The sequence below is a fragment of the Betta splendens genome, chromosome 24, assembly GCF_900634795.4.
Source record: "Betta splendens chromosome 24, fBetSpl5.4, whole genome shotgun sequence".
NCBI lineage: Eukaryota > Metazoa > Chordata > Actinopteri > Anabantiformes > Osphronemidae > Betta > Betta splendens.
In genome coordinates this window covers 13,205,206-13,229,921 of record NC_040901.2, presented here as the reverse complement: position 1 = coordinate 13,229,921, position 24,716 = coordinate 13,205,206, and the positions used below count along the sequence as shown (strand labels likewise).

The 24,716-nt window shown below is 50.5% G+C and overlaps 3 protein-coding genes across 12 annotated transcripts in view; 2 read left to right on the top strand and 1 right to left on the bottom strand.

Moving 5' to 3' along the window:
- LOC114849476 (uncharacterized) overlaps window positions 1-410 on the bottom strand; it is a 28,623-nt gene extending 28,213 nt beyond the window's left edge. The window contains exon 1 of one of the 8 annotated variants that reach the window (XM_055506405.1): window positions 151-410. The gene's annotated coding sequence lies outside the window, so the exon portion shown is untranslated. Of the gene's footprint in view, window positions 1-84 lie in introns of all 8 variants that reach the window. The other 7 variants (XM_055506409.1, XM_055506403.1, XM_055506406.1 and 4 more) reach the window with 7 other exon arrangements.
- Window positions 411-8,723: 8,313 nt separating this feature from the next.
- znf512 (zinc finger protein 512) lies at window positions 8,724-14,947 on the top strand. 2 transcript variants are annotated; one of them, XM_029141474.3, is made up of 16 exons: window positions 8,724-8,975; window positions 9,527-9,641; window positions 9,716-9,774; window positions 9,849-9,901; window positions 10,188-10,723; window positions 10,810-10,893; window positions 11,025-11,126; window positions 11,200-11,324; window positions 11,395-11,481; window positions 11,567-11,665; window positions 11,729-11,896; window positions 11,969-12,166; window positions 12,248-12,349; window positions 12,500-12,562; window positions 12,644-12,742; window positions 12,823-14,947. In XM_029141474.3, the coding sequence occupies exons 2-16, from the start codon at window positions 9,542-9,544 to the stop codon at window positions 13,432-13,434; spliced, it is 2,487 nt and encodes an 828-aa protein (XP_028997307.1). In that variant the 5' UTR covers window positions 8,724-8,975; window positions 9,527-9,541; the 3' UTR covers window positions 13,435-14,947. The 2 variants fall into 2 exon arrangements, with proteins under 2 accessions (XP_028997307.1, XP_028997308.1); XM_029141475.3 differs by lacking the exon at window positions 8,724-8,975 and adding an exon at window positions 9,128-9,330.
- Window positions 14,948-15,516: 569 nt separating this feature from the next.
- On the top strand, window positions 15,517-24,074 carry gtf3c2 (general transcription factor IIIC, polypeptide 2, beta). 2 transcript variants are annotated; one of them, XM_029140759.3, is made up of 20 exons: window positions 15,517-15,832; window positions 16,295-16,380; window positions 16,513-17,044; window positions 17,113-17,219; window positions 17,464-17,660; window positions 17,750-17,835; window positions 17,932-18,009; window positions 18,434-18,535; window positions 18,608-18,835; window positions 18,929-19,040; window positions 19,119-19,230; window positions 20,769-20,800; window positions 20,879-21,008; window positions 21,086-21,230; window positions 21,958-22,119; window positions 22,318-22,393; window positions 22,485-22,613; window positions 22,691-22,951; window positions 23,055-23,162; window positions 23,756-24,074. In XM_029140759.3, exons 2-20 carry the CDS (start codon window positions 16,362-16,364, stop codon window positions 23,954-23,956), a joined length of 2,817 nt encoding a protein of 938 aa, XP_028996592.1. In that variant the 5' UTR covers window positions 15,517-15,832; window positions 16,295-16,361; the 3' UTR covers window positions 23,957-24,074. The 2 variants fall into 2 exon arrangements, with proteins under 2 accessions (XP_028996592.1, XP_028996591.1); XM_029140758.3 differs by having other exon boundaries at window positions 16,295-16,386.
- The last annotated feature ends 642 nt before the right edge of the window (window positions 24,075-24,716 follow it).

The window sequence follows — 24,716 nt, the reverse complement described above, 5'->3', positions numbered from 1 at the left end:
AGCAATAAAAACACACACACTAATGGCCTCCGTCCTACCAGTCCTGTGTTTGGACCAGGAGGCAGTAAAGTAGCGTCCACGAACCGCGATGACAAAGCAGAAGTTCTGCTGCTCCAGTTCAACACGTCCACGTGCTCAGCTGATACTTACAGCAGGTTCGGATGCGTCCTGTTTGTCTGATCGTCTGAACAACGAGCGACAGCAGCTTCGTGTTCTCTTACTTTCACTTTCACTTTTACCGAACCCTCCCACAAACACTGCGGTCAAGTGAGCCGTCGTTCGTTCATCCGTCGTTCAGCCGCGCTTCAAAAACGTCTTGCGCCCGTATTACGCGCTTTACAGCAGAGCACAAAACACGCTCGTCGCGACTTCCTCTTTTCATAGCGAGACGTCGGTCTGTTCAAAATATGGAAAACTACGAAACAAAATATATGTATGTATGTATGTATGTATGTATGTAAAATATGTATAGTTTAGGATTTATTAGTATTAAAAACTACCAAGTCATACTGTAACTGTATGGGCCGTATAGTCAAGTTTAATCGTTAATAACTTGACTTTGGTGCATAGTTCCAGGCCCAGACCTCTTTCCCTTGTTCTACTAGATGTGTACTATCACCCCACAAAGATTATGTATTGCATTTTTACTGTATAGTTTAGGATTTAGCAGTACTTGAAAGTACTATGTCATACTGTAATACTCTATGGGCTTTATATTCAACTATGATGATGAATAACTTGACTTTGGTGCATCGTTCCAGGCCCGGATTATGTGACTTTTCATATAAAAAACTGTGAGTGAGGCTAAGCACACACACATTAAATCCTTTTAACATCTGTTAGGACTCCAAAGTGTGACATTTAATATTGAAACTAAATGTTTAATGTTTAATATAGTCATGGAACAGTCAAAAACTGAATATTTATGTGTGAAACACACATTAACGTGGTGGAGGAGTTTGTGTGCCTGAATGACCCCGGGAGCTATGTTGTCGGGGGCTAAATGCCCCTGGTAGGGTCTCCCAAGGCAAACAGGTCCTGGGCTGGGCTGAACTGGAGGAAGTGTCCGGAGAGAGGGAAGTTTGGAGTTTGCTTAGACTGTTGCCCCCGCGACCCGCCCCCAGAAAAAGCGGTTGAAAATGGATGGATACTGAAATCGTTATTTGTTCTCATTAAACCATTTCCCATGTCTGGAGTTTGTTTTATCAAAGTTATTGCCGTCTCTGTTCTTACACATTGTAATATCTAGTTTTGAATACTAAAATGTAAATACAAAATGTATATAACCAAATATTCAGGATTAGATTTAATGCAATTATTCTCTCTTCACAATACAGACTTAAAACAATAAAAAAGAAAGTTACACACTACACTGTTTGTAGTGCAGTACTTATTGGTTTTATGCTTGACTGTAAGGGCCATATTTCAGCATAACATGGTACTACTAAAATCCTAAACTATGCAGTAAAAGTACACAGATCTTTGTGGGGTGATAGTACATCTCTAGTAGATCATGGGGAATGTGGTCTGAGCCTGGAACTATGCACCAAAGTCAAGTTATTAATCATCAAAGTTGACTGTATTACAGTATGACATAGTACTTTCAAGTACTGCTAAATCCTAAACTATACAGTAAAAATACATGAATATTTGTGGGGTGATAATACATCTCTAGTAGATCAGGGGGAAAGTGGTCTGAGCCTGGAACTATGCACCAAAGTTAAGTTAATAATTATAAAAGTTTTACAGTATGACATGGTATTTTTAAATACTAATAAATGCTTAATTTTACAGTAAAAGTACAGAAATCTTTATTAGGCGACGGGTTTTCTATATATGCAATATTTGGTTTCGTAGTTTTCCATATTTTTAACAGACCGACGTCTCGCTATTAAATGAGGAAGTCGCGACGAGCGCGTTTTGTGCTCTGCTGTAAAGCGCGTAATACGGGCGCAAGACGTTTTTTAAGCGCGGCTGAACGACGGATGAACGAACGACGGCTCATTTGACCGCAGTCCACAAACAGGAAGCACGAACGTCAGAGTCATTGTTCAGATGCGCCTTAATTACGTTCACATCAATATTTGTATTGATTGCATTCATTTTCATAAACACATCTTTTTCTCCCTCTGCCTTTTTCCCGTCAGATGCCGTCACAGCGAATGACGCATCGTTCGATGACGCCAGCTTTATTCTGTGAACAAATGATTTTTATTTTTAACTTGTTGTTGAAGTTTCGTAACAACTGAACAGAACCACAGCTTCCTCTGTTCACGTGTCTCAGTCTGAGGCAGGTTTTTCTGAATCTAGGTACCATCAGATATGATGGTATTCATATTCATAAATGCTGATAATGTCTCACGCAGAACTGTTAAACTCATCAGTGTCTCACTTTCACTTCTGCTCTGATGCAGTGTTACATTAATTATTAAACCTATGGTAACATATAGATAACACACAGGAAGATAGGAGACGATGGAGAGATGTGAGGGATTCAAAGGTCTGAAGGAGAATGATGCATCACGGGCAGATTAACAGTTTAAACAAAACCGATGTCAAATCACCTGCTTAAAAATGTATTTAATGAACAAGGAAAAGACAGAAGATTTTTCTTTTATTTGTAAAGAAACATAAAGAACAGCTTTTGTTTGTTCACAACTTCACAGCTTGCGTTGATTAATACAAAGATTCAGGCTTCTCCGGTCTGAGTGACAGATGAACAGATTCACATTCACACATTCAGGTGAAATTATCACTCATCAGATAAACGTCCCTATAAATAACCACCACATTACGCTTCACATACGGGACGGTTTCCACACGCGTGACCTGGATTCTCTGGTCGTGCGTTTGTCGTTCCTGTCAGTCGGACGTCAGGCTCTAGATGCTGCCATCGCTGAGCTTCACCAGTATTATGATCATCATTATGAGGAGCACGAACAGGATGAAACCCACAATCCAAAGTCGGTGCGGAGTCCATTCCCAAACTAGGAGCAAAGGCCGCAGTGAGACTCTATCATTGTTCCTTCACTTGTAGTGAATCTAGTGATGAACTAGTGTGTTACTGACCTGGGAGCGAACGTCTGACAGAAAACCTGAGGTCACGACCCTGCAACACAAACACCAGCGTCAGTGAATGCCTCACAGCCTGATCCCAGTCTGGACCCAGTCCCACCTGTGAAGGGCTCATGTGGTTAATGACCCTGCACCAGGCGTCATCGTTGAACCGACAGTACAGGAAGTGGTTCTCGTAGAACAGACAGTCCACGGCGAGCTGCACGCTGGGGTGGTCGCTCACCAGCCTCCTGCTGTCGGCCACCACGTGCTCAGGGTCGAAGGTGTGGTGCATCACCACCAGGACGATGGCCTTTCCGGCTGTGGAGAGAGGACACCGTGAGTCCCACGCTCAGCTGTGGAGCACGCGTCGGGTTGTTGGCGCCGGTCGTCACCCGGAGCTTTGCGCAGTGCGATGCCCACGTCGGTGCCGACGCGTGACGCCACCGGGCAGAAGAGCAGGACGTAGTCGCATTCCTCGGCCGCGGTCACCTCCAGCAGGCTGACCCGGAGCCTCGCAACCAGCTCGCGATGAGCCCCGTTGGTGTTTCCGGCCAAGACCACGAGGAATTTCTTCCTTGAAACTGATGATGGAGAAGTATTCAAGAGCTAAAATCATCATAGATCCACTTCACATGTCCAGTATAAGGCAAGTAAAACCCGTTTGTATTGGCTTTTTTGTAGTTATAGACGTTTCTTTTTGTTTATGGATAAACGAACCAGGATCAGGCAGTAAATATCTTTACATCGCAGCACAGATAAACGCCCGTTTCTTCACTTTTACTTTCCAATTGAAACGTGTCCACCCGCGCCCCCTGCTGGTGGGACTGTGTCACAGCAGCAGCTGAAGAAGCGGCTCTTTTAACGGCGTGTTGTTTGATTGTAGGCTTTCAACAGTTGGTTACAGCTCTAAAAATCCGCACTAACCAGCGGGTAACGTTAAATATTCTAATAGTCAGTATCTGCAGCCTGGAAGCAGCAAAAGCCTCGTTTAGTTTTACTCACCGTGTGGATGTGGCAGCAACAGTCACCGAGAATAGAAATGAAAAACAGAGAAAGCTTCAGTCCACACGACTCAATACGATGAATGAATGCATGAATGAATGAATGAATGTGGGATAAACGTGTCGCAGCATCTGCCTCTAAAAACGCAATCAGAAACAGGTGCCTCCTACGTGACCCAGCACAGACCCGGTTCTGCTGAGGACCGAGGACCGTGGTTTAGTGAAGACCTGGTGACTTACGGTAAAATGCGATAACTGTGGTGCGGCGTCCCCGACATCTCTGCTGTTCGTCTGAGAGGAATAACGGAGACGGCGCCTGTGCGCCTGGTTTTTACTTTCACTTTCGTTGTGACGGTCGAGTCAAAGGTTCGGTCCAAGTCCGCCGGGTGTCGGGCTGATCAATGCGCGCGCGCCGTTGTTGTAAAGGTTATTTAGATTGAACTGGTTGAGAACAGTTCATTATCAGCTGTTCACGTGACTCAAACCCGCAGCTTCCGGACCCGAGGACAAAAGGAAAGAAGCGGAGGATGAAGACGCGTCACTTCACTCCGAGTCTCAATGATCTCCTGTTCAGGCTGCAGCTCAGTGAAACAATAGTGTCTATAGGAGTTTGTATGAGCATACAAAGTACCTTAATCTGATAGTGTACGTGTGTATATGTGTGTGTATGTGGGTACATATGCATGTATTTATACATATATTCTATTCTATTCTATTCTATTCTATTCTATTCTATTCTATTCTATTCTATCTTCAACCCTCCCTTCCACGTGTGAAAGCATTCATAATTGCAAAGCAGTTTCGCTCTGGGTTTAATAAAGTTTTTTTGAATCTTGATTCGTTGTGGTCCAAACACCAGGCTGAGCCACAGACGGGTCATTACTTTAATTCATTTTGCAGACTCATAAAAAGGATTGAATAGTGGCAAACACAACGGCAGCGACCGCCGCTCCTGCCATTAGGCCCCACATGAATCCACAGCAGAAGTCCTCAGACCAGCGTGGAACGCAAGGAACCCGGAATCGAGCTGGAAGCGAGAACACAGCGACGATCAGATGAAATAGAAGCCAATCAGTGGACGACAGGAGCCACGCAGCCTCACTGTTCACCATGAGGGAGGAGGTGGATCTGATCTGAGGTCAGGTTTTAGTACTTACGTGTGGTGGATGGAGCCTGTAAAACAGAGCAGAGGAGTGAGAAACACGAGGAACGGTGCGAATAAGAAGTGCGTGGTTCCGTTGCTGAACGGGTTCTACCTGTGAAGGGCTCATGTGGGTTCTGACCCTGCACCAGGCGTCGGCGTTGCGCTGACAGTCCAGGAAGCGGTTCTCGTAGAACAGACAGTCCACGGCGAGCTGCACGCTGGGGTGGTCGCTCACCAGCCTCCTGCTGTCAGACACCACGTGCTCAGGGTCGAAGGTGAGGTGCATCACCACCAGGACGATGGCCTTTCCGGCTGTGGAGAGAGGACGCCACTTACTGTGGGGCTGTGGTTTAAAGACATCCACTGTAGGGGGAGAGACAGTACCAGAACCAGTGGGTTCTCACCAGGCGCCTTCTTCAGGGCTTCGCCGACGTCGGTCCCGACGCGGGATGAGACGGGGCAGAAGAGCAGGACGTAGTCGCAGTCCTCATCACTGTGCACCTCAGTGAAACCATGGGTTTCCAGCTCCTGCACCACGTCACGATGAGCATCTCCAGTGTTTCCAGACACGACGACGAAGAACCGTGAAGCTGTGGATGAGGAGAGAATCCTCTTTGAGTGTGTGTCATGGGTTCATGAGGTTTGTCTGCTCTCTGGCGACACCTGCTGGTCGCGTTGGAACCAGCAGCCACGCTCCGTTTCCTCCTCCGTCCAGTTACATGTATTTGCATTCTGATGCTGCGCTGCGTTTCGCTTAAACAGCTGATGGCTGTGAGGAGACATTACTTCATTATTAGCTGCAGTCTGGTCGCTTTTACTCACCAGGTTTCTGCTCCAGGTCCGAGTTACTGAGCGAAAACATGAAAACAGACAGAAACCTTCATCATTATAAGGACCGCAAACAGAGGAAGCGTGGATGTGGGTCCAAACGTGTCGCAGCTTCTCTGTTCAAGCCTCTAAATACATACCTGAAGCGTCTGTATTGAAGCTCCGGCTCCATGGAAGAAACTCCGCTCCTCGCGCGTCGCAGATCATTCACTCAATGTCAATTTCCGGTGGACTTCGGTAGGTTCCCACGTTTGCGTTGTTTTAATTGGCTCCGCAGCGCATCGCTTTCTGTAGGTTTTACTTTCGTTACTGCGAACAGACGTGAACGGACGCTCGGAGGTTCCGCGATCACGCGTTTGATCTTAGAAGCGCAGCCACAAACCACACAAGTGTCGTAAAGTTGTTTTTATTTAGGAATAAATCACCCTCAGGCTGTAAGTGTTCAATGACGTCATCATGTCAACATACAAGCATGCGTGCATGAATAAACATGCAACAGAACGTGTCTGAGCAGCAGATGTCGGAGCTGTGATCAAAAGGAGGAAACCTGAAGTTGTGGTTCTGAGTAAAAGTCACAGTTCAGCTGAATAACGGTTTTAGCGTTTTACTGTTTCTCAATGAATAAGAAAACATAAAGTAAGCGTTTGGAAACTTTTAGTTTATCATTAGTGTCCTTCTATATCTCAAGCATTTTGTTTCGGGTGCAGCTTTTTATTCAGCACGTTCATCTGCTTCTTTTTGAAGCTTCGTGACTGTTTCACACCAGTTTCTCTGTGATAACAAATATCACTAAGGAAATGACAATGAGAGTAACCACAATCACAGACACACCAATGAAAAGCCTCATGGAACAGCGTCTCCGACGATCCGGAATCCCTGGAATAAAGTAACACAGGGTTTATTACATGAGGAGGTGGTGACATCTGTTCTGGGATCTGCAGGTAAAGATCAAAGTAACACTTACATGCGTTGGAATGAGCCTGTACAAGAAAGAAAGGAGGTGATGAGAGTCGGAGTAAGACAGGCGCTCCTTCCGTATGAGCCGCGTTCTTACCTGCGAGGCGCTCAGGTGCGCGTGGACCTTAGACACGTTATCGTCGTTGCGCTGACAGTCCAGAAGGTGGTTCTCGTAGAACAGACAGTCCACGCTGAGCTCAACGCTGGGGTGGTCGCTCACCAGCCTCCCGCTGTCAGCCACCACGTAGTCAGGGTCGAAGGTGTGGTGCATCACCACCAGGACGGTGGCCTTTCCGGCTGTGGAGACAGGACACGGCGAGTCAGAGTCTGAGGTGTGACCCGGAAAAAGGCTGTCATCGGGTCACAGCCGTCTCCGCTGGTCACGTGGGAGGAGTGGGTTCTCACCAGGCGCCTTCCTCAGGGCTTCGCCGACGTCTGTTCCAACTCTGGACGCGACGGGACAGAAGAGCAGGACGTAGTCGCAGTCGTCATCACGGTCCACCTCAGTGAGACCCCGTCTCTTCAGCTTCCTGACAAACTCGACATGAGCCCCGCCGGTGTTCGCAGACACAAAGACGAAGAACCTGCCCCGCGAGGCTGTGGACCAGTAAAGCATCATATGTTCCTCCACAGGTCACAACTCAGGCAAAACATGGGGTTCAGCGCCCGCGGTGCAATAAAAGTACGTGCAATGTGTAGTTTTACTCACCGGGAGAGAGGTCGCTGAGAAGCAGTAAAGACATGAGAACCGGGATCCTCATGACTCGATGAACAGAATTAGGCCAAAGAGAATAAATGCAGGCGTTAACAAACGCTTTTTTCCCTAAACGTCGAGCGGATCCACTTCAGCTGAGCTCCGCTTACTTTCACTTTCGTTGTGACGAAGAAACAGAGCGACCCTTTGTCAAAGTCTGAGCGCTAGCGGAGAAAATGCGCAGAACAGCTGATCAGTTCATCAAATATTAACTGTTTCCTTCAACGCAGACCTGCACGTGTAAAGAGAGTCACCATAAACCTGGCTGCACGCCAAAAACAGTAACATGGAAGTAAACGCAATAAAAGCCTGAGCAGCAGAAGACGTCAAACACGTGGCGGCTGAGACGACGAAGCGACGACTGGTCCACGTGGGTTTCAGGCAGTTCAAAGAATGAACGAAGAAAATGAAGATGTGCTGTCTGAGCCTTGAACACAGGTCCCAGTGATGCTGACTGCTGCTGCCTTCAGGGTCTGCTCGTAGGCTTCTCAGTGTGTCTCAAATGCGGCACATCTGGATAATCTGATCCCATTAAAGCCAAACGGGCGATGAGCTGAATGACAGGTGTTCTGCTGCGTTCACGGCATCACGAAATGTAGGTTATTACATGTAATGCTTCTGCATGAGAGTAACATGAAGAAACTGACATGGACTGTGGTCCCTGAACGCATCTCAGTAACAGTCGACAGTTTCACAGTCGTTTGTGATGCTTCGTTTGTAGAAGGGATAAATTCATTAGACTCACAACAACACAACAAAAACAACAAACAGAGTAACAGCATCCAGATTGCAGTTATCAGGTGCTGAGGAACTCACGGATGTTATGCTGGATTCTACTCGATAAAATACATGACAAATCAGAAAAAAACCAAGGTGCCAAGTACAACATGCTACTTGGATTAAGTAGAAATATCGAGTTTCACGCCAGACCGACGTAGCAGGCAGCGCTTAGGTTTCCGGCGGCTCCTGAAGGCAGCAGCAGATGCGGGTCTTATTTGTTCTCCCCAGCAGGAGGGCGTTCCGCTGAAGGAGACTCGGCCTCGGCGGCTGAATCGTGCCGGTGAACCGATTCCCGATTCACCCGCCGTCCGCGCGGAGGAGCGTTGTCGATCGGACGAACGGGCCTGCGGACGCGCGCGTGCCTGGCGGACTGGGAGCCGCGGAGAGGCGACGCGGAGGCCGGGCCCAGACATGGAGGCGGCCCGTCCCTGCAGCGGGGCTGAGCTGGAGGACGGTAGGCTGAGGCTCGCGTCTCCCTCCGCGGACACAATGAGCGGCACAGGTCGCCTGTGCGGCCATTTGGTCCCAGCGCCGCGTCTTCCTGCAGCTTGTGCGTGTGTGTGTGTGTGTGTGTGTGTGTGTGTGCGACACAGACAGGGATGGCGGTGGTTTGACGTCCTGCCCCAGTGCTGCAGGCTCGGTTTAACTGGGTTTACTGGACTTTATGGTGCAGCCTCTGCACGTTTCCTGTCGGTTTCTCGGGTTCTCGTCTCGCCTTCAGCGCATCCGCATCCAAACACGCGTGATGGAAACGCACGGCGTAAACAGACCCGCAGGAAGCGGGACGAGCGGGGCCTCAGGCGTCAGGGGTGCGCAAAGATTTACGTTTATTCCGGGACAGTTTGGTGCAGATCATTACAAACGTCGTTCCCACGCGGAAGAAGAAACTTTCCAGTATCTTATGGGGCTCAAAAACAATTTGAAACAGTTTGAGCTGGAACTCCAATTCATTCTGGGATCAGTTGAGTTATTACAGGTTGTAGTGACTGCGTGTTCCTGTTTCAGGCCGCTGCTCCTAGAATGGATCGTTTCTGCTCAGCGGGGGACATGTCGCCTCTATATGTGCCAAGAAAGAGGAGATCTCTGCAGTCTCAGGCTAAAAGTGGGCTGTCGAGTCCAGGTAAGACGTCACCTGACGCCGCTGGGATGTGAACATCACCTAACTGTGCTTTTCTCCTCTCATCTCCGTTAAAGTTGAAAGTTTCAAGCCTCCGACAGCGGTTCAGAGAATGTCAGACAGCTCCTACCACAAGGTGAGAACCAGCAAACACGCCGCGGTTCTGGCCTTTTCAGTGCTCATCACTGGATCTGTACTGAAATGTTTCAGAGTGACGAGTGTCCAGATGCTCCGAAGATGAAGAGGACCTACGGCAGGAAGAGGTAAGAGACGAACAGAGACCGGCCCAAATCCACTCACAGCAGCACCTTCATCACTGGAAACCTGCTGAGTCTTCACCCTGACGCTCATCTCATTGGTTGTCATGGCAACGCGGAGTAAACGTTGTCCACGGCGCTGCATCAGTGCCATATTTAAAAACTCCTGGTCGTCCTCCTCCGAGGGAAGATTAATGAGCTCAGATAAATAAAACGCAACCAGAGCTCGAGTTCTAAATGTCACCGCTCTAATGTCCTCCACATGTGTCGGACTCATTCTATTCTCCATTAGATACGAGGACCTTCAGAGTGTTTCCATGGGAACAATAGACTACCCCACTGCCAGCTGCTCAGTGATGTCACCTGGTGGCCTGGCCAATGGGACGGACCCTCCACGACTGGGCCCAAAGGACGTGTGGCCACAAGACCCAGAGGTCACCAGGGAGCAGCCTCAGGACCAGAGCTGGACCTCCAGCCAGAACCGAGGCGCCGACGTCTGGGCTCCAGGCAGAGACCGGAACCAGGGGCAGGTGTGGAACAGCAGAGACAGACCGGGACACTCGGCTCCAGACCAGACGTGGATCCCAGGCAGAGAAAGAGCCCACGCCGGACCAGCGGATCAGACCTGGGTGACGGGCGGGGACAGAGCAGAACCTGAGCAGAACTGGGTGGCCGGCAGAGAGCGGGGCCAGGACCAGGGCTGGAGCGCAGGCAGGGATCCAGGAAGAGAGCGAGCGGCCTCAGGCCCAGAGCAGGACTGGAGCTCTGGGAGAAGCCAGGACCAAGGCTGGAGCGACACACCGGACAGAGGACCCGTCTGGAGGCCGGGTAGGTGGTCGTCAGAACCTCCAGAACTGGACTGTACGTGTGCTTCAGAAGATTCTGATATTTTCCTGCTTGTTTCACGTTCACAGACTTGAACATGAAGAAGGTCCAGAGAGAGGAAATGGAGCAAAGTCCTTCTGTGAACAGCTTCCCTCAAGAGGCCAGAACGTCCTGTAAGACCTCACCGCTGCCGTCCAGTGATTACATAAGGTGGACGCTCTGGACAAGCGGCTGCTGTGACAAACAGCTGTTTGGTCCAAATTCACTCATGAATCACAATAATTACATCATGTAACTGCTTCAGGTCCAGATGCCGCCAGAGCCGGCGCCGCTTCAACCCAAGCCAGCGAGGAGCAGAAAGCGCCGGTCCTGCCGACCCGGAAGGAGGCTCCCTCCTACCCTCCAGGTGGGACCGCGTTCTGAGTGTCTGTGAGCGGAACCTCGTTCCTCTAATGTCTGTCTGCATGAACCTCCTCCAGGAAGCCAAGAGGAGCGGTGGCAGCTCCAGATCGTGGCCAAAGGCAGAGTCACGTGTCCCAAGTGTAAAAGCGTGAGCAGGAAGACGGTGGAGGGGCTGAAGAAGCACATGGAGAACTGCCGACTGGTGAGACCGCTACGGTGGTGGATCTGTGGATGTGACCGCTCGCCACTGACCCTAAACCTGTCGTCTGCAGCAACCGTTCACCTGCCAACACTGTGGGAAGCAGCTCAAGTCTTCCACGGGGATGAAGTACCACATCATGGCCGACCACAGCCACCTGGTAAGACCCGACCCGACCCGACCCGACCCGACCCGCCGCTTCTTCTGCTCCTGGTTTCGCTCTGCTGAGTCTTTCCCGTCTGCAGCCTTCGGCCGATGACGCCGCGGACCTGGACGATCGCGCCATCAAAGACAAACTGCGCAAAATCCTGAAGAGGCTCGGGAAACTGAAATGCTCCAAGGAGGTAAAGCCACACACCTAAAACTGATCTGGACGAATGCGAAGCTGATCCTCGCGTTGCTCCCAGGGCTGCAGCGCCGCCTTCACCAGCATCATGGGCTACGTCTACCACATGAAGAAGTGTGGGAAGGAGGAGTCGGAGCTGGAGAAGATGCTGCTCAACTGCTCCCACTGTGGGAAGACCTACAAGTCCAAGGCTGGTCTGGAATACCACCTCAAATCCGAGCACGCGCCCGTGAGTCGCCGTTACACGTGCGGGTCCTTCGGTTCTGGCCCGGCTTCGTCATCCTCTCTCCCTCTCGCCCAGACTCCCCAGAAGGCCGAGGAAGACGAGGTGCTGAAGGCTCATAGGGAGGCCAACCCCGAGAGGACGGCCAGCGGCCGGGTGCAGCGCGCCTCCGCCCAGGTGGCCAACTTCCACCTGGCCGAGATCGCCAACAACGAGCTGCCCAAGGACTGGCCCAAGAGGAAGTTCCAGTCGGACCTGGTACCCGACGACAAGAAGGCAAGACGAGCCCTCACAGCACAGCATCCACGCGAAGGTCCGGCCTCCTGTTAACTGGTTGACCTTCTCTGTCCCCCCCAGCTGAAGTACGCTCGGCCGGGTCTCCCCGCCTTCAGCCAGGAGGTGCTGAGGAAGTGGAAGAACGAGGTGAAGCTGCAGAGGAAGGTCCAGTGTCCCAACCAGGTAGAACCTGCAGAACCGCCTACATGGTCAGTCCTTGTGACTGGTGGCTCAGTGGTAGAGCGTTGGCCTGGGGAGTGGAAGGTTCCAGGTTCAAGCCCAGGGGATGGGATTTATATTTATATTCTATTAATGACGTGGTTTCCTCCTCAGGGCTGTGGCTGCACCTACACCAGCGTGTCTGGGCTCAAGGCTCATCTGGGACTCTGCACAAGGGTTCGTCTGCTCTGTCTGCCCACTACGGGAAGAGGATGCTCCAGGTTCTGATGAAGCTGTTTTGTCTCTGTTCCGATTCAGGGCGACTTTGAGGCGGGGAAATACCGGTGCCTGATCTGCAACAAGGAGTTCAACTCTGAGAGCGGAGTGAAGTACCACATCAACTCTGTGCATTCACAGGTAAAGACCCGGTCCCCAGCGGATCCGAGCTCCCCTCCTCGTGACCTCTGACCTGTCGTTCCTCCCTTTTCTTTCACCAGGACTGGTTTGTCACCAACAAAAAAGCCTCTAAGAAGTTTGAGAAATTCCTCAAGAACCAGTCCAAGGAGTTGGTCCATAATGCAGACAAGCAGATTCTGGATGAGTACCATCATCGCCACCTCCAGCATCATCAGCACCAGCATCAGCAGCAGCAGCCTCTCCATCGCCTGCACCACCACCACCCGCAGCAGCAGCTCCAGCCCCTGCAGCCGCTGCACCACCTCCAGCAGCACGCCCAGCTCCTGCTCCCGGAGCAGAACCCGCCCCTGGACCCGCTGCAGCCGGTGCTGCACTACACCCCCCTGGAGCCGCCGGCGGGCCCGCTGTGGGTGGAGGTGGACCACAGGGCCCTGACGGCGGCGGAGCAGGCGCCCATCGAGATGGAAATGGACGATGTGGACCACAGCGGGTTGGTGGAGGTCAAACCCAGAGAGAGGGGGGGCCGAGGGGGGGAGAGGGGGAGGCGTAAGGATTGTTTCTCCTTTGGAGGCAGCAGCAGCAGCTCATGCAGCGAGTCCGACGTGGAGCAGCAGGACAGACAGTGGAGCCTGAGGAGAACCGGACCCGTGGAGGCTCTGCCCGAGGCGGGAAAACGACCCAGACACAACTAACAGAACCAACAGGCAGCTCCTGGACTCCAGCACCAGAACCACGGTCGTGCTCTCGAGGAAACTGCGCAGACTCTGTGGGAGACACACACTAGTCTTGTCCTTGTTTAGTCAAGAGAAATGTAGTGACGCTGTTTGTGTTTGTCTGTGACTCTTCGTTTCAGATCTTCTCGTCCTTCGATTTCGAGGGAACAGGAAGCTCCGCCGCCGTGTTTTTCTACACTTGTCTGTTCTCTCAGCGTTTTGTGCCTCTTAAGTATGAGCTATAGAACTTCATACGTCTCATCAATGCGACTATTCTTCTGCTTCCACTTTCTCATGTTGCCTCTAATACTACACACAGACGTGAGTGGTGTCGGTTCAACTGTTATTAGAAAAACATTAGAAGTCGAATGAACGTTTCAAACATTTCACTACGACCCAAACGTCAGAACAGGGAGTAAATAAGCACATATTACTTCTAATAATCCCAAAGCGTCACGTGTTTGGCGTCGTCCTGTTAGCATCTGATGCTAACAGGCGTTTAACCGGCCCCTCCCTCGTAGCATTTTTGTGGGACTGGGAGACGATGCTCCTCCGTGTGCGACAGTCATGTGTTGTTTCTGTAACACTTTATTCTGCTGTTGTGTTTTGCTTCACCTTCCACTGCCTTTTTACTGGATCAGCGTTAGAACCAAACCGAGTCCCTGCTGGATTTTTTTGTTGGTTATTTATCACCTGAGTCAGTCCTAAAAACAGCTCTCATCACTGAATATGCTGTGGAAGATTGTAGGGGTGTACCTAATAAAGTGGCCACCTGCTCTAGCTGTTCTTTTAACGACTGTGCCTTTAGTTTCCAGGTTAGAGGGACGTTGGTTATTGTTTCCCATGAACACTTGCACTTGAGACCAAATGTTTTTTTTAACCCTTCATGCACTTTGAGTTGTTTGATGGTTCACGAAGCACCAGAGAATTCTGCGTTTGGGTCTAATGTCTGAACTAGTTGTGACATATATAATATTCCGTCCTCTGTGATAAATCGGTCGTGTGAAGGGTGATTCGCATGTCGTCTTCCTGCTGTTGTGTTCTTTACAGTAGCACATGTTTATCTTCATGCTGGAGTTCAGTTCTGTCAGAGGTTTGCATTTCACTGCCTGTTGGTTTGTAGTAAATACACAGAACCAGTTAAACGTTTCACCGTAGGTCAGATTAAGTTTATTCTTGTATCATTGACCCACCGACCTCTGCAGATTGAACATTAGAATATTAATTTGGTCCTGATCTCCTGAATGTGCCCAACCATCATCATAAATGATCTGGGTCTGAGTTTAAGTAAGGTCCATTCAGTAGCTTTTTACCATTTCTAAAAGCAAAAAGCACTTAATCTTTTTTATTATTAGTTTGTGAGACATAACTTTAATTGAAGTGACAATAACAAAAACCTGTAAATGTAATTTGTTATTACTTCCTTTTTTAGATGTGCTGCTAGAACCAGCAGTGATAGAACAACAGATAATTAAAGGTTTAATCCATTGTCCTTTGAGCCTCTGTGTCTTCTGTGTCTCGGTTCTTTAGGTTCATATGAAGCAGGTTTAAAGTTCATCCCAACACATATGAGCAGGATGCGATGGGATGTTTCTGCTTGTTGTAACGACCCTGTGGGTTAAAAGACCATTAGAATCTATTAATGATGATTTAATGATCAGCAGGAACGTATGCCTGTATGTTAGAACCTCTGTGTGGACCTCAGAACCTCTGTGTGGACGTCAAAACATCTGTGTGGACGTCAGAACCGCTCTTCAGACCTCAGATCATCTGCCTAGATTTCAGAATCTCTGTCTGGACGTCAGAACCTCTGTCTGGACTTCAGATCATCTGTCTGGACGTCAGAACCTCTGTCTGGACCTCAGAACCTCTGTCTGGACCTCAGATCATCTGTCTGGACCTCAGATCATCTGTCTGGACGTCAGAACCGCTGCCTGGACGTCAGAACCTCTGTCTGGACGTCAGATCATCTGTCTGGACCTCAGATCATCTGTCTGGACGTCAGAACCGCTGCCTGGACCTTAGTTGACGTCCCGGCCTGAAGCCGTCGCGCCTCCGTGTCGCTCCAGCGGCCGCCGGTAGGGGGCGCTGCGCGGCGCCACGCTCCTACAGTAACATGGCGGTGTGACCGGACCAGACGGTGACTTTCAGCTGGAAACGACGCGGCGGCATGTTTACATTTCACATTTTGTGGAAAACGATGATGAAATAATCGGTACCGGCACCGTCCGCGCCGCTTCGCTGACTCCGGACCCGTGTAGTTCCCGGGCGCACAGCTTGGGAGTCGATCCCGGGCGGCCGGGTTCCGGCTCCTCCGGGTTCTGCTCGGCGCTTTGCCGCCTCTGCCACCGGAGAAGAGGCCTTCGGCGGACGCGGGGTGAGTTTTTATCGGTGCCGCTGGACGGGTCCGTCATGTGGGTCGTTCCACGGCCGCTTGGACCAGACTAGCTACGCCTCACGGTAACTTTAGCTAGGTAGCATTAGCCGAGGAGCGCTAGCGTAACGGCTTGAGTCACTGGAAAATAACCGATTCATACAGTTATTACACAATAACCAGACATGTTTAATGAATGTAATGTTCGCCGAACTGAGGCCCGAGTCCAACACAGTAAACGTGTTAAGTGTGAGTTTATCTACAGTGTATTCACAAATGACAGGACAGTAAACGGCGCAGAAGTGTGATATTACTGTACACGGTTTGGTTCCACAGTCAGAAAACGTGACCCACAGACTGAACGCTGAAACTAAAGTGTACTTTAATATCAGCGTCACGTGTTTGTCCATGTGTGTAAATAAAAAACGGTGAACTGGATGCTTTCTCCTTTTCATGTCACATCAGGATTTGGATTTGGATCCACACATGAGGACAGAACCGACGGGACAGTTCCTGCAGAAACCCGGATCTCATGGAGCCTCTTGACTCTGGTCCAGGTTTATTACAGCAACTGTTTCAATTAAAGGCATATGTGTTTTAAGTGTAATCAGTCAATTTGAAATATGACATCTCCCTGAACAGACCGATGTGTTTTGCTTGAAATCTTGTGGTTCTGTTTCCAGGGCAGGAGCCGCCGCCAGAGCAGGGTTCGGATTTGTCTCCCAGCTCCAAAGGACGTCAACGGAAGAAGAACTCCAAATACCTCGACTATGAAACTGATTATAGTTTAGATGCAGAAGGTTTGCAACAAAAGCATCCCAGTAAAAGCCCGCGAGGAGAAAAGGCCTCTCCTAAAAAGACTCCATCAAGGGGCCGGAAACCTGCAAGTGGCTCCCAGCGAGCTGCCAGTGAGAAAAACGATGAGTCGGACAGAACCGCTCCAGAGCCTGATGGAGAACCACCAGAGGAACCTCCTAAGAGGACGCCAAGGGCCAGGAAGACCTCCACCAGGAGGACCCCTGCCCCGAAGGCCCCGGCTGCAGGTGGAGGCGCCCAGCAGCAAAACGGGACGCCGCCCAAGGGAAAGTGTGGGAGGAAGCAGCGGAACCAGGGAGCGACGGCGGCCTCAGAACCGCCGCGTGGGGAGGAGCGGGGGCAGCCTCCCGCCGAGGAGGAGGCGGCGGGCGGACGTCCCCGCAGAGGAGCGGCCAAAGCGTAGGTCTCCACTCACACCGTAATGACAGCCCATTTAGTGCCCACGCTGAAGCTAGAAATCTGTCCAGGGCGCTGAAGTACCTGCACAGTTTGGCAACGGAGATGTTCGATTCTCAGCCCGGTGCCAAGAGTGAAGTCACCGGTCCGGCTCCGAAAACTCCCAACAGAACCAAAGGTACCGTCCTCTCCTGTATTAAACGTCAAATATTTACTTTGCGTTTCAATGAAACAGTGATGCATTCAAGTACAGCACAAAGTGTAGGTCATCTGTGGAGCGTGCAATGTCGTCCAGCACCAATAAAAGTAAAATAAACACAACGCAAACAAAGAGAATGTGTTTCTTGTTGTAATAGATCAGAACATCGGTGGCACATTTATTCCACTCAGACTTTAATAATAATTTCTTTACATTCTCGAAGTGACCAAGGGCCAAAAGAGGAAACGTCCTGATTTTGACAGTGACGCTCCAGACGATGAAGACTTTGTGCCCGGTCGAGGTGAAGAAGAGGAAGAGGAAGAGGAGCTCGATGAGACGGAGGACGAAGAATCGGCAGAGAGCTCGGACGTGGACTCAGACGTCAGGAGAGGAGGAAGTCGTCCAGCTCGACATAGCAGAGTGAGTAGCAGTGTGTCCTTCACTGGCGTGAGCGCAGTGATGGTGGGAGGAGTTACTGTGCAATGGTTTCAGTCCTGTTTCCCCTCCAGTCATTCAACAACTTCAAAGGCAGGATCGGCTTCACCATTAACACCATGAAGGTCGTCTGGGAGTGTATGGAGGCTACGAAGAAGTTGTGAGTAGCTTCAGTTTGCAGGTGGTCGATTCTGACAACGTTCAGCGTTCAGTGCAGTGAGTGCAGGAGACGTGAATGTCTGTGTTCCTCTTCCAGCCGACAGGAGCGCCTCAGCAGCTGGGTGTTTGCAGACTGGGTCCCGTCCACCAGCGCCTGGGCCCGTGTTCCTCAGAGGTGAACTGGACACTGAGCCCGTCCACATGAACCGACCACACACAGCTGTGTCAGCTGACGTGTGTGTGTGTGTGTGTGTGTGTGTGTCTGTGCGCGCGCGTGTGTCTGTGTGTGTGTGTGTGTATGTGTGTGTGTGCGTGTGCTTGCGTGCGTGTGTGTGTGCGTGTGCTTGCGTGCGTGTGTGTGTGTGTGCGTGTGCTTGCGTGCGTGTGTGTGTGTGTGCGTGTGCGTGCGTGCGTGTCTGTGTGTGTGTGTGTATGTGTGTGTGTCTGTGTGTGTGTGCGTGTGCTTGCGTGTGCTTGCGTGCGTGTGTGTGTGTGTGTGTGCGTGTGCGTGCGTGTCTGTGTGTGTGTACGTGTGCTTGCGTGCGTGTGTGTGTCTGTGTGTGTGTGTGCGCGCGTGCGCCTGTGCGTGTGTGATGCAGGGAGGTGGACACGTACCTGCCAGAGGAGCCTCGTTCTGCTGCGTTCAGGGTCTCCAGAGAAGGACTCAGGAAGGAGGAGACTCCTCTGCGGAGGCTGGACAGGTCCGAGCGACTCGCTAACACCGTCTCATCCTCCTCTGGTCACATATTCAGCTCCGCTCCCTTCGATTGCAGGTTCGGCTCGGTGCCGGTCCACCCCGAGCGCTGGGACGGGCTGCTGTTTGCGGGCGGGCCGGTCTGGGCCATGGAGTGGTGTCCCACGCCTGACGGCGTCGCGGCCTCTCAGTTCATAGCGCTGTCCTGCCACCGAGGGATGGATGAGCGGCACCACGTGAACAGGACGTACACCGGGCCGGGGCTGGTTCAGCTGTGGGACGTGGGCCGGCTGGAGTACAACGCGAGGTGCGGATGACGCGGGTTGTGGGGGTGGGTGTCGCTGGTGTCGCTGGTGTCGTGGTGCGTCAGGTCCGTTCTGCCTCTGCCTCTGCCCTGCAGGCCTCAGTCCCAGCCTTCGCTGGCTTATGCTCTGGCCCAGGACAAAGGCTTCATCTGGCAGCTGAAGTGGTGTCCTGCAGGAGGCTGGGAGCCGCCCACCTCTGCGAGAAAGGTGGGTTTCCTCTCGCTCTCCTGCCGTGCTCCTCCACCGCTCATGACGGTCTTTAATGGTGTGTCTCACGCCCTGAAGGCTCCGCTCTTGCCCAGACTGGGTCTCCTGGCCGTCGCCACCTCCAGCAGCGTGGTCACCATTTACAGCCTCCCTCACCCTGCAGCTCTGAACTCCAGCAACTCCAACTCTGGTGAGACCGATGTCACCACAGCGTTTTACTGGTTTTATATTATAACACTTTGCTAATAAGTGATTGTGTCCAGCAGAGGGCAGCGTTGCCTTCACAACCACTTCCTGCTGTTTCCTGTGAGGAACCTCCAATCCTCCTGTCTCTCATTGTTTCATAAGATCTAAATGGCAGATTGGCACTAACTCGGTCACGGAGCCTCAGAGTCACATCCCACCTCGTAGTTTTTAAGCAGCGAAACAAGCGCTCCTCCTGAGTCCCGGTGGAGAACCGGTCCAGATGAATCCCGATGCTTAATGCAGTTTATTCTGTGACGGTGCATGCGCTGACATTATGGATGGTGGCGCCCGTGGTCCAGTCTGCAACAGTGAGATTAATGAGCAGCTTCTCTGCCACATCCATCACACGCAGAAGCCGCTGGCGTGTGTTCATCCGTCGCGGGTCCAGATCGTGGTTTCATCCTCATCGTATGAGGCGTCAGCGTTGGTGAGCGACTGGCACTCAGCGCTTTGCTGGATTTACGTCCACCTCAGACTTCACTGTCTGACACTTGGCTTGGCTTCACCATCTATAAAGGATTTCTCCGGTTCAGACATAAAACGCTGTATAAAGCCTGGCATTTCCATTTTCCTCCACCTTTCCCTCGTTGCTTCAGTGCCTGCGCTTTCCATTTTATTTTGTAGCAACGGGTCGTTGGGCTGCTTTCCACAGGGCTGCTCCATCAGCCCCCTGCGTGCAACCGTAGGTTACACTTATTGGATGGAAAGGTTGTGAAAGAAAACAATAGCTGAGGTTTGAACAAACTGGAGCCAGACCTTTAATACAGTTTATGTACAGTATAGTTGGTGTGATTTGGTTTCAGCTGAAACAGTTGCTGTTTTCAGATCATTTTCAACGGCTTTTGTGTCCAGTCACCAGAATGAATGAGGAAGTGAAGCGGAGGTGGAGACGTGAGGCAGGGAACTGAACACACATAATTTACAGCGGCATCCTCCATCAGACAAGGATCTGTAATTGAAATGACAAAGAAGATGCATCACGGAGCCGGTTGTTAGTGTTGGAAGCTATGAATTCAGCCCAGTAGCAGACAGCTCCTGTATCACTGCTCTGTCAGTCATCAGCAGGCAGACGGGTCACGGAGAGGTCACGTGTGAGGATCACGCAAACCCAAACCCACATCAGCTTCTCCGCGTCACACTGAGCCGTAGAAGCTGTTTCCAGTGAGTCGGTCTAAGAGCTGATGGAGAGTGTGGGAGCTGGAGGAGGGTGTTATTGATCTGAAGCCTTAAACTGAAGGAGAGAAAATTAATGATGGGTAACAGTCTGATGCCTTTTGTTGTGTTATTGGATTGTTTTCTGGTAAACACACCAGTGAACAGCAGCATTATTTCCAAAGTGCCACTTAATGTTCAGTAATGTTTGAGTCGTTCTGTCCGACTCGGACGTCCAGACTCGTCCTAACGGCCACAGACGACACGCGTCTCGTGATGGTGAGCTGTTATCGGCGTCTTTACTAAAGTCTGACTGATCTTCCTCCACAGAAAACAGCAGCCAGCAGCTGCACATATACAAGGTGGGTTGTTAATGTTGGTTAATGGCGATGGAGGAGCCGTCCTCTACACCTTTGTCTGTTTCTGCCTCCCGTCTGAAGGCGAAGGGACTGGTGACGCTGAAGCTGGGGGCCTTCAAAGCCCCGCGCCTTGAGAGAAGCGGGCAGGTGCTGTGCATGGACTGGCTGCCTGAGAAGCCCCACGACATCATCGTCATCGGGTTCTATGACGGTACGAGCTGCACGTCCAGCGCCTTCATTTTGGCGCCGCTCCTCTCATTCTCAGTCCTCCCCCCTCTCTGCTTCCAGGCACAGTGGGTCTGTGGAACCTGTCCACCAAGTCCTCGCTGCTGCGAATCCGAGAGCCCGACGCGTCCCTGAGCCTGCTGCCGTACCGGTGCCTCCTGGCTCACGAGCACGCGGTCCGGGCCCTGGCCTTCTGTCCAGCCTCCAGGTAGCGCATCACGCTGCACTCTGACCCAGCGGACGCTTTGGGTTTGCAGCAGGACATTCTGGTTCCTCTGCTGTGATAAGATCCATCTGTGTTAAAGTTTGGCTGATAGAGGGAACTCTCCGGATCCAAACTGGTGGTAGAAATGTGCTACTTCAGGTGAAATGAACCGCTGAGTCACACTTTACTCCTGACACATCCTCCACATTGGCTCAGATGAGCTTTAATGGCTAGTCACAGGTTAAGTCTCCTCTCTGCTCCATTACTCGGCTGACGGATGAGGAGATGAGGAGAAAGACGCCGTTTGACACGAGGCTTCACTGACAGCACTGATCTAAAGTCATGCTTTTTATTAAAAACCTAATCCTGGCCGCTCAGTCTGCTCGTGTTTGATGCTGGCCTTTCCCTCAGCTGCTCCGACGGCAGCAGGCTTTTCATAAAACCGCTGATCTAAAGCTGATCGTGCAGTTAAATGAACAGGGCTGTGATTCTGTTTGGCGCCTTCTCTCCGTTCTCCACGTTCATGCATCATCGTTCCTGTCACAGAAATGTGCTGGTATCGACCGGTCCGTCTTTCTCTGTCTGACGCTTAGATCAGCGTTAGTGGAAAGATGCATTTCAGTTTCTCCGATTAACTGTTTCACGACTAGTTCGGTCGTTTTAGTTTCTCACCCAGCAGGTGATTGCTTTTGAGTTAAGCAACAGTGAAACCCCCTCCTGTGTCTGTCAGGCACCTGTTGGTGACAGCAGGAGAGGACCGTTACGTGAAGACCTGGGACCTGAGGAGGCCCTATGACCCCATCACCGTCCAGAAGCGCTACCTGACCAACGAGATCTACTGGCCCCTGAATGGACCGGGCATCATCTTGGCCCAGGACTGTGCTTATGCTCCGTAAGAGAGTCTCTACTGCACTTTATCACCTCTGTTAATCTAAATGCAAATCAGACCTGGGCAGAAAAATGCAACAGACAGATCTAAAGAGACATAGATGAACCACTGACATTTTGCATATTCAGACCTTTTATGACTCAAATGTTTCCATTTAATGGACAATTAGATTTAATGTCTGCTAATGTTTCTCTACTTCAGGAAATCGCAGGGTGTCCATTACCTTGATCATCTCTTCAACTCCTTCTTTGTAATTCCTCGGTCGACCACCGTGTGGGTGAGTGCTGGCCCACGTGATGCAGAGCCCACATCCAGCGGTTCTGACCCAGCTGACGGCTCGGTGCTGATCGGTCTCTGTCTTCTTCCAGTCCTTGTCCTACACTGATTGGATGAACAGTGTGGTGGCGTGCGACAGCTTTGGAGAAGTGATCTTTGCTGTGTTGCCTCAGTTGAACAGCTTTCCTCCGTACGCCAAACGCACGCTGGAGAGGCGCTTGGTGAGTACGAGCTGAAAACCGCCTGTTTGAACCAGAGCAGCGCTCGTTAACCTTCACCTCTCGGTCCGTTTCTTCAGCCCATCTACCTCTCATCTGTGCTGCCTGATGACAAACCTGGAGACCATGAAACCGCAGGAGGAGCGGAGCACGGCGCTGGTAAAGCACAGGAAGGAAGCGTGAGGGAAGATTCAGATGCTCCGTCTGACAAAGGGAACAAACAGGTTAATGGAGACGATGGCGACGGAGACGGTGCAGAGAGAACAGATCCCAGTCAGCCGTCAGAAACCTACAAAGAGGCTCTGAGGAGATGCCGCCTCCTGCAAGAAGACTTCGACTTGGTGAGTTCAAGGAGAAAAGGCTTGAATGTCCCCTACTGGTTCTTTTAAAACATCTGTTATAACATTGTTTGTTATAACATCGTCCACCATCTCTGCTTTATAGCAATCCTTTGTAGGAATGGAAAAGAGAGCTTTGTGGAAACGTATGAAAAACACAGAGATTGGGGTAAAGCTGGACACAGATAAAATGACTATAGCTGCACTACATAAGGTAGGTCTGACGCACGCACGCACACACACACACACCTGAATGAAAAGAAACAGAGGTGAGGGACGTAAGCTGAGCCTCCTTCTTCTCTGCTGATGAGCAGCTATAAAGACAGGTTAAATGTAATGATGTGTAAAATGAGAAAATGTGACTGGGTGGTGGGAGGGGCCAGAGGCTGGATGAGGATCTGATGTGTTCAACTTTAAGAGGAGTGCAGTGTGTCCTCTGGGATGAGATGATGGATAGATGCTTCATTACACAAAAAGCCACCACTGGGTTTTTGGACCGTTCCTTGGTCTGAAGGACACGAACAGATTAAAAAATAAAGATGAGCGACAGTAGGAGGATTTATAGCAATGAAAAACACCCGGGGTAGAGTTAAAGCAGAGACAAGACGGGGCCAAAGAATATTTGAATAGAAGTGATGTTAATTAAGATAACACTTTATTAGCGGTTATTCATCCATGTTTGTTTAGTCCAGTGACACAGCATCTGGAGTCCCACAGGGAATAACACTCGGTCCACTGGATTTCAGGCTTTAAGTGACTGCACTGACTGTAAAGGTACAAATACACCATGTTCCCTTTTCACCTCAGGTGCGTTTCAACCCAAACATGAACTGCCATGTGTGGGTGGCGTCTGGAGGCCAGACTGGGCTGGTGAAGCTCAACTGTCTGAGGGGAATGATCAGCTCTGAGTCCAAGAAGATAGTAGGTGACGGCCGGACGCGGGTGAACGCGCAGCAGTCGACCAACGAGCAGGAAGACGCCGGCCAAAGCGTGACAGACGAGCTATAGCAGGAGCAGCAGGTGGACCGCATTTTAACACCATCACAAGACTTAACAATGACAGCTCATCGAGGAGCCTTTTCCCTGAAAAGGCCTAATTCACGTTTACAGCGTCTCATTCTTCCTTCTGAATGTGGCCAAGCCCTAAACAAGCAGACAGCCCAGCACTTCCAGGACGCGGCTGCGGCGTCGCGGTTCAAACCGCTGGTTGCTCTGATGAAACGCTGGCACAGCGTGATGTTCCTCCTCAGTGTGTTTTAACAGTTCCTCACCTCAGTGACTGCACAGATGGAGCCTTAGTTCGAGCTCAGTGTCGCTGCTCTCACTTTGTATCTAGCACTCAGGTTCTACAGTAACTGAGGAAATACTTGAATATTTTTGTTACAACTCTGTAAATGCATTCATTCTTTCCTCAGCGTCACTTATTCCTGACCTGATTATGAAGGTTTTTATACATTTTTTTCATCTGCATTATTGTCATACATCTCAGTTTGAGGTTTGAAAATTTTCTCCTGTTCACATTATGTTTGACAGTTCCATTAATCGATAATACAGATAATAGTGGTTTACTACAAATATTATCTATTTGTCATAAAAACATCAAACTGCTTTTTTTTTCTCTGTTAACATTTTTAAATGCTGTGTTTAATATTTTTATAGTATTTGAGTAAATCTTGAATAAAAATTAAGTTGATATAAGAAACTCTGTAAAATAATTAGTGGCTCTTCTGGAACTTTTGATTCTTAAAATGCAGTTGTTTTTTCCCTT